This window comes from Oncorhynchus keta, chromosome 35 (genome assembly GCF_023373465.1).
Source record: "Oncorhynchus keta strain PuntledgeMale-10-30-2019 chromosome 35, Oket_V2, whole genome shotgun sequence".
Lineage (NCBI taxonomy): Eukaryota > Metazoa > Chordata > Actinopteri > Salmoniformes > Salmonidae > Oncorhynchus > Oncorhynchus keta.
The window spans coordinates 13,127,211-13,136,913 of record NC_068455.1 but is presented as its reverse complement, the minus strand read 5'-3'; the positions used below and the strand labels follow the sequence as shown (position 1 = coordinate 13,136,913).

The window sequence follows — 9,703 nt, the reverse complement described above, 5'->3', positions numbered from 1 at the left end:
GTATGTACATTATGCCACTAACTATTACCCCAGTATGTACATTATAACTATTACCCCAGTATGTACTATTTATGTACATTATGCACTAACTATTACCCCAGTATGTACATTATGCCACTAACTATTACCCCAGTATGTACATTATGCTAACTAACTATTACATTATGCCACTAATCCCAGTATGTACATTATGCCACTAACTATTACCCCAGTATGTACATTATACCACTAACTATTACCCCAGTATGTACATTATGCACTAACTATTACCCCAGTATGTACATTATGCCACTAACTATTACCCCAGTATGTACATTATGCACTAACTATTACCCCAGTATGTACATTATGCCACTAACTATTACCCCAGTATGTACATTATGCCACTAACTATTACCCCAGTATGTACATTATGCACTAACTATTACCCCAGTATGTACATTATACCACTAACTATTACCCCAGTATGTACATTATGCCACTAACTATTACCCCAGTATGTACATTATGCCACTAACTATTACCCCAGTATGTACATTATGCCACTAACTATTACCCCAGTATGTACATTATGCCACTAACTATTACCCCAGTATGTACATTATGCCACTAACTATTACCCCAGTATGTACATTATGCCACTAACTATTACCCCAGTATGTACATTATACCACTAACTATTACCCCAGTATGTACATTATGCACTAACTATTACCCCAGTATGTACATTATGCCACTAACTATTACCCCAGTATGTACATTATGCCACTAACTATTACCCCAGTATGTACATTATGCCACTAACTATTACCCCAGTATGTACATTATGCACTAACTATTACCCCAGTATGTACATTATGCCACTAACTATTACCCCAGTATGTACATTATACCACTAACTATTACCCCAGTATGTACATTATGCACTAACTATTACCCCAGTATGTACATTATGCCACTAACTATTACCCCAGTATGTACATTATGCCACTAACTATTACCCCAGTATGTACATTATGCACTAACTATTACCCCAGTATGTACATTATGCCACTAACTATTACCCCAGTATGTACATTATACCACTAACTATTACCCCAGTATGTACATTATGCCACTAACTATTACCCCAGTATGTACATTATGCCACTGTAACTAAGTGGGCAAAACTGTTTAAAATGATGTCAATACAACCCAACATAATTTTGTCAACCAGCTTAGCCTGCGGAGGTGTGTGTGTGTGTGTGTGTGTGTGTGTGTGTGTGTGTGTGTGTGTGTGTGTGTGTGTGTGTGTGTGTGTGTGGTGTGTGTGTGTGTGTGTGTGTATGTACATACTCTTGACTGACCACCACTATTGTCAGCCAAGAGTAAGGGAAGCCAAACTGTCTGTATTTTGTTTCGAAGGATCATTTCAACAGAACTCGGTCACTGTTAATGTGTTATTCTGCTTGTCCCAAGTGGTCAGGGCATCGAGGTAAAGGACTTTGGTGCCAGTTGGCGTAGCGGTGTGGCGTTCCACTCTGTGGTCCATGCCATCCGCCCAGACCTGGTGGACATGGAGGTGGTGAGGAGGAGGAGCAACCGGGAGAATCTGGAGGAAGCCTTCTCATTGGCCGAGAACGAGCTGGGCATACCACGCCTACTGGACCCAGAAGGTTCCACCTCTACCCATCTATTTATAATGAAAAATAAATTGCTTTGTCAAAATAAGCTCACACTCCCTCACTCATCCCCGTTGCTCTGGTTGGTGTATAGGGCAACAACAATGCATCTCCACTTCTCTTCTATCTTGAACTGTGTAATTCCAACAGCACTGAATGAAATACATTTCAAGTTTTGATAAAGATTAGATGTTTTTTTTTAAATGGGTATTTCATTTCATTAATGTGTTGTTGATAGGTCTGGAGATAAGGATGCAGACAGCAGCTCTGTGGCAATAAACCTTTCTGTTTTTGTCATGGCCCTTCGCAATTATCAGGCCGGAGATGGAGATGAGAGCAAACATTTATGATTAGATATCAGTCTCAGAGTAAATGCTAAACGTATCCTCCTTCAGGGAACACGTGTCAAACCAAATCAAATGCATCATTTGGGAATGACAACAAGTTACATACTATTCTGAAGGAGCGTACAGACATGGTACTTCATTGACATGACTGTAGTTTCCTGGCTGGATGGATAGCCCTGATGTCAGTGTTGAGTTGCTATTGCCACTAGTGATACCGGCCTCTCTCTCTCTGTCTTCCTCTGCAGACGTGGATGTAGATAAACCGGATGAGAAGTCCATCATGACATATGTTGCTCAGTTCCTCAAGCACTATCCCAACCCCCACCACTCTGAGACAGATGGACAGGGAGAAGAGGTACCTAACTATATTCACTGAAGTCCTGAGTCTAAGACTGTATTGGCATTGGCAACCTCAGTGTTGTGTTGTAATGCTTTATGTACTTTAATCTGTATTTGTATTCTTGATTTTGCTATGGTATTCTTTTTTTTGCTACTGTATTCTTGTTTTTGCTACTGTCTTCTTTAAAAAATATATATTTTTAATCATTGCATGAACTCATCAATCATCTTACTTTCCTCATTGTGTGTTATGTAATACACTCTCTGACTCTCTCTGTCACGTCATCTCTCTGTCATGCCACTCCATCACTCAATCTCTCCATCACTTCATCTCATTGTCATGCCATTTACTCCATCTCGCTATCTCTCCATCTCTCTGTCATGCCACTCACTCCATCTCGCTATCTCTCCATCTCTCTGTCATGCCACTCACTCCATCTCGCTATCTCTCCATCTCTCTGTCATGCCACTCACTCCATCTCGCTATCTCTCCATCTCTCTGTCATGCCACTCACTCCATCTCGCTATCTCTCCATCTCTCTGTCATGCCACTCACTCCATCTCTCCATCACTTAATCTCTCCATCTCTCTGTCATGCCACTCACTCCATCTCGCTATCTCTCCATCTCTCTGTCATGCCACTCACTCCATCTCTCCATCTCTCTGTCATACCACTCACTCCATCTCTCTGTCATGCCACTCACTCCATCTCTCCATCTCTCTGTCATGCCACTCACTCCATCTCTCTATCTCTCTGTCATGCCACTCACTCCATCTCTCCATCTCTGTCATGCCACTCACTCCATCTCGCTATCTCTCCATCTCTTTGTCATGCCACTCACTCATCTCGCTATCTCTCCATCTCTCTGTCATGCCACTCACTCCATCTCTCCATCTCTCTGTCATACCACTCACTCCATCTCTCTGTCATGCCACTCACTCCATCTCTCTATCTCTCTGTCATGCCACTCACTCCATCTCTCTATCTCTCTGTCATGCCACTCACTCCATCTCGCTATCTCTCCATCTCTTTGTCATGCCACTCACTCATCTCGCTATCTCTCCATCTCTCTGTCATGCCACTCACTCCATCTCTCCATCTCTCTGTCATACCACTCACTCCATCTCTCTGTCATGCCACTCACTCCATCTCTCTATCTCTCTGTCATGCCACTCACTCCATCTCTCTATCTCTCTGTCATGCCACTCACTCCATCTCTCCATCTCTTTGTCATGCCACTCACTCCATCTCGCTATCTCTCCATCTCTCTGTCATGCCACTCACTCCATCTCTCCATCTCTCTGTCATGCCACTCACTCCATCTCTCCATCACTCCATCTCTCCATCACTCCATCTCTCTATCTCTCTGTCATGCCACTCTCTCCATCTCTCCATCTCTTTGTCATGCCACTCACTCCATCTCGCTATCTCTCCATCTCTCTGTCATGCCATTCACTCCATCTCTCCATCTCTCTGTCATGCCACTCACTCCATCTCTCCATCTCTGTCATGCCACTCACTCCATCTCGCTATCTCTCCATCTCTCTGTCATGCCACTCACTCCATCTCTCCATCTCTCTGTCATCTCCATCTCTCCATCTCTCCATCACTCCATCTCTCCATCACTCCATCTCTCTATCTCTCTGTCATGCCACTCTCTCCATCTCTCTGTCATGCCCCTCACTCCATCTCTCCATCACTTCATCTCTCTATCTCTCTGTCATGCCCCTCACTCCATCTCTCCATCACTTCATCTCTCTATCTCTCTGTCATGCCACTCACTCCATCTCTCCATCACTTCATCTCTCTATCTCTCTGTCATGCCACTCACTCCATCTCTCTATCTCTCTGTCATGCCACTCTCTCTATCTCTCTGTCATGCCCCTCACTCCATCTCTCCATCACTTCATCTCTCTATCTCTCTGTCATGCCACTCTCTCCATCTCTCTGTCATGCCACTCATTCCATCACTCCATCTCTCTGCCTATGTTATCGTTCCTGTGGCATTTGAAGCTGCATCTTCGCTACATTTCAACTTTTGCACCCTCTATCCCAAACCTACAGGTAAGTCCATCCATGCCATGGTGCTGTGTAGTGTAGTGTCTGCCTACAGTGTACTGTTTTATCTCTGCTTTTGCGCTCTCTCTCTGCCACTAATGCATTTCTGTGCTGTTTGCATCTCTTCATGTGGCTTGCTATCCTGGATAGTATGTTCCTCAAGATATAGAGCAAATTCTCCAGGTATGTTTGACAGAGACTCCTGTGACTTCCTCTTTGAATCTTATTTGCTGTAGTACTGGAATTGAATTTGGAAGGAGTAGTTCCACATGATGTTGTTTATTGGGAACTCTGTTGGGGTTGGGGGAGGATGAGTGATGATGCATTGTATAACCTGAATGTGACTTGTTACAGAGAGAAGAACGGAAGGTTCTGAGGGAGCTGAAGGTGTGGCTGGAACAGTTGGAGAGAGACGTGCTGCAAGTGCAGGGGGCAGAGGGCAACATCACCGACAAGTACCAGGTAATCTTGGAACCAATAACCACATCTCAAACAACATGTAGCTGGCTAATATTATGATAGATTAAGTACCAGGTCACCAGGGGGTGAAGAGGGAGGTGACATCGCTCCATAAAACTCCACAAGACTCTTTCTCAATTATCTTTCCTCAATTTCTTGTATGCTCATGTCCTCGCTGAGGTGGAGAGAAGGCACTAGGAATCAAGGAACGACTATTAAGAACAGCCCATATCTGACAGCCCTGTGTTTCATGTGTTATATACTACCTCATTTATTTGTTTTGAAGGTTCTTGGGTCTTAATCAATGTTTCCTCTAAGTTGCGGGAGGGCGCGAAGTAGCCCCATGACTGCCGCGCAGCTCCCCGGGGACTGAGGCATAGAAACAATATCAGCCCACAGAGAGAAGCATGAGATTGAACTTCACTCAACTTTCTAGAGTTTTCCCTGTTAGTTAACTCTATCAACGATTCCCTTTACTGTGGAAATGTTGACCCAATCGAAGCAATATTGGCTACTTTCAATATAACATTCCGAAACAAAACAAACTATGCAAGACTTAGTTTGCAAAACTAACTATGCAAGATATTTTGTTGTAGATAAAATGCATTGGTGTAGGATTCTATTGCATAGTGAGTTATTAGCCCAGTTATAGATCATGTGTAGTCAGCAGTAGGGCACAAAACATTTGTAAATTGCTAGACATCTTTGAAAAGCGAGTCAGGTAAACAGCTTATTTTTGTCATGAAGGGGCAGTGTTGTATTTTGAAAGAGGCTTGAATAAGCTAAGTAGCCAATGGGCAGAAGGTAGCATCATTTGTCTGATTCTCTATAATAATGGTATAATAATGGTATAATAATGGTGTTATAATGGTATAAAGTGTTTTCTTGCATCAAACAACACAACATTTTCAATCACCTCCTTGTCTGGAGGACAAGTGGATAAACAGGTTAATGTCAAGCCCTGCAAGTTTCTTTCAAGTCTCATGGAATGTAGGCCTACATTGAACACTACACATTGACTGCTACTATAGGCTGAATGGTAGAACAGATACAGTATTTCCATGTTTCAATGTTATGGGATGCGTGTTCTCCATTGTTTTTGATGGTAGGCCACTCTAGTAGACCTACATTATGATCAAATAGCCACAGTAGCGTACTTGGCAGCTGTTAAAACTGTAACTCAAAGTGGGTACAGCCTCAGTGTTCACAGTAAACGCACGCTGGAAGGTGCACAGAATTTTCACAACGTTCAAGTTTGCGCTCAGCAGACCTGAAATTTGCTCAGTGCCAAAATGTTTTTGAGGGAATATTGGTTGAAGCACCTCTAATACTCGTGTTTCTACTTTGCTTCAGGGCTTCAAGAGTTTCCGTGTGCAGTTTGAGATAAAGATGAAGCAGACAGAGCCGCTGCTGCAGCCGGTACACAAAGATGGAAAATTGTCTGTAGACCAGGCCCTGGTCAAGCAGGCGTGGGAACACATCTCTAGCACGGTGAGTCAGTGTATTACTGTCTGTGGACCCCTGCACAACTAGTCTGATCCATGCTGCATGTCCTTTAGCCAACTCTTATGTACATCAATATTCCACCAGGCTTCTTCACAACCATCCCAAATAGGGTGCAGTAACACTGTCTGACACCTTCACATAATCTATGGGCCAGACTCAGAGACACAGATTAATCCTACTGTAGTTCTGGATTATAATTCTACTGTAGTTCTGGATTATAATCCTACTGTAGTTCTGGATTATAATCCTACTGTAGTTCTGGATTAATCCTACTGTAGTTCTGGATTATAATCCTACTGTAGTTCTGGATTATAATTCTACTGTAGTTCTGGATTAATCCTACTGTAGTTCTGGATTATAATCCTACGGTAGTTCTGGATTATAATTCTACTGTAGTTCTGGATTATAATCCTACTGTAGTTCTGGATTATAATTCTACTGTAGTTCTGGATTAATCCTACTGTAGTTCTGGATTATAATCCTACTGTAGTTCTGGATTATAATTCTACTGTAGTTCTGGATTAATCCTACTGTAGTTCTGGATTATAATCCTACGGTAGTTCTGGATTATAATTCTACTGTAGTTCTGGATTAATCCTACTGTAGTTCTGGATTAATCCATTTTATTACTGGATTAAATGTACTGCAGTTCTGGATTAATCTAACTGTAGTTCTGGATTAATCCTGCACTAATTCTAGATTAATCCTACTGTAGTTCAGGATTAATCCTACTGTAGTTCTGAGTTAAACCTAATGTAGTTCTGGATTAAAAAGCATACTCTATGTAGAATCTCCATTGAACTAGTTTTTTAGTCGAGGACTAGGCTTTATCTCTGTCTGGGAAACAGGCCCGAAGAGAGTATTATAAATAGACAATAACCTGTCAATAGGAAATTGTTATTTGTGTCCTGTAGACTTGTAATTTTCTGTGTGTTTATTAGTTAGACTAATACTTGCCCTTGCAAGAAAGAATGGGTCCCCAGAATTGTAGCTTTAATAATAAACTGAATGAGTGTTCAGTGAGGCGCAAGCCTTTTAATGAGTGCTCATTAAGAGGGGAGGAGAGTTTTGAAGAGAGTGGAACAGAGTGGGGTTTGTTCAGTTGATAGACTATTCTCTAATAGTTTGTTTGAGAGCAGAACACCACTGTGATCTGGAGTGGATGATTTTTGCTCACCATCTGCTTTTCGAACAGTGTGGTTCATGCTAATGTCTTGGTTGTACTGGCTGTAATGGATGTCTATTTCAGGTCTTGGACTCATGGTTTGTTATGGTTGACATGGTTTGTCATGGTTGACATGGTTTGTCATGGTTGACATGGTTTGTCATGGTTGACATGGTTGACATGGTTTGTCATGGTTGACATGGTTTGTCATGGTTGACATGGTTGACATGGTTTGTCATGGTTGACATGGTTTGTCATGGTTGACATGGTTTGTCATGGTTGACATGGTTGACATGGTTTGTCATGGTTGACATGGTTTGTCATGGTTGACATGGTTTGTCATGGTTGACATGGTTTGTTATGGTTGACATGGTTTGTTATGGTTGACATGGTTTGTCATGGTTGACATGGTTTGAATGGTTGACATGGTTTGTCATGGTTGACAAATGGTTGACATGGTTTGTTATGGTTGACATGGTTTGTCATGGTTGACATGGTTTGTCATGGTTGACATGGTTTGTCATGGTTGACATGGTTTGTCATGGTTGACATGGTTTGTTATGGTTGACATGGTTTGTCATGGTTGACATGGTTTGTCATGGTTGACATGGTTTGTTAGGGTTGACATGGTTTGTCATGGTTGACATGGTTTGTTATGGTTGACATGGTTTGTCATGGTTGACATGGTTTGTCATGGTTGACATGGTTTGTTATGGTTGACATGGTTTGTCATGGTTGACATGGTTTGTCATGGTTGACATGGTTTGTTATGGTTGACATGGTTTGTTATGGTTGACATGGTTTGTCATGGTTGACATGGTTTGTTATGGTTGACAGTTTGTCATGGTTGACATGGTTTGTCATGGTTTGTCATGGTTGACATGGTTTGTCATGGTTTGTCATGGTTTGTCATGGTTGACATGGTTTGTCATAATTGACATGGTTTGTTATGGTTGACATGGTTTTGTTAGTTGACATGGTTTGTCATTGACATGGTTTGTCATGGTTGACATGGTTTGTTATGGTTGACATGGTTTGTTATGGTTGACATGGTTTGTTATGGTTGACATGGTTTGTCATGGTTGACATGGTTTGTCATGGTTGACATGGTTTGTTATGGTTGACATGGTTTGTCATGGTTGACATGGTTTGTCATGGTTGACATGGTTTGTCATGGTTGACATGGTTTGTCATGGTTGACATGGTTTGTTATGGTTGACATGGTTTGTTATGGTTGACATGGTTTGTCATGGTTGACATGGTTTGTCATGGTTGACATGGTTTGTTATGGTTGACATGGTTTGTCATGGTTGACATGGTTTGTCTGGTTGACATGGTTTGTCATGGTTGACATGGTTTGTCATGGTTGACATGGTTTGTCATGGTTGACATGGTTTGTCATGGTTGACATGGTTTGTTATGGTTGACATGGTTTGTTATGGTTGACATGGTTTGTCATGGTTGACATGGTTTGTTATGGTTGACATGGTTTGTCATGGTTGACATGGTTTGTCATGGTTGACATGGTTTGTTATGGTTGACATGGTTTGTCATGGTTGACATGGTTTGTCATGGTTGACATGGTTTGTTATGGTTGACATGGTTTGTCATGGTTGACATGGTTTGTCATGGTTGTCATGGTTTGTCATGGTTGACATGGTTGACATGGTTTGTTATGGTTGACATGGTTTGTCATGGTTGACATGGTTTGTCATGGTTGACATGGTTTGTCATGGTTGACATGGTTTGTCATGGTTGACATGGTTTTGTGACATGGTTATGGTTGACATGGTTTGTCATGGTTGACATGGTTTGTTATGGTTGACATGGTTTGTCATGGTTTGTTTGTCATGGTTGACATGGTTTGTTATGGTTATTGGTTTGTCATGGTTGACATGGTTTGTCATGGTTGACATGGTTTGTTATGGTTGACATGGTTTGTCATGGTTGACATGGTTTGTCATGGTTGACATGGTTTGTTTCATGGTTGAATGGTTTGTCATGGTTGACATGGTTTGTCATGGTTGACATGGTTTGTTATGGTTGACATGGTTTGTCATGGTTGACATGGTTTGTCATGGTTGACATGGTTTGTCATGGTTGACATGGTTTGTCATGAGTTGAACATGGTTTGTCATGGTTGACATGGTTTGTCATGGTTGACATG

The 9,703-nt window shown here is 41.8% G+C and overlaps 1 protein-coding gene across 1 annotated transcript in view; it reads left to right on the top strand.

Moving 5' to 3' along the window:
- Window positions 1–1,555: 1,555 nt before the first annotated feature.
- Window positions 1,556–9,703, top strand: part of LOC127915636 (nesprin-1-like) — a 29,645-nt gene continuing 21,497 nt past the window's right edge. Inside the window, exons 1-4 of the mRNA XM_052495862.1 lie at window positions 1,556–1,655; window positions 2,254–2,363; window positions 4,761–4,868; window positions 6,219–6,356. Coding sequence (XP_052351822.1) covers window positions 1,556–1,655; window positions 2,254–2,363; window positions 4,761–4,868; window positions 6,219–6,356 — 456 coding nt within the window. The remainder of the gene's footprint in view (window positions 1,656–2,253; window positions 2,364–4,760; window positions 4,869–6,218; window positions 6,357–9,703) is intronic.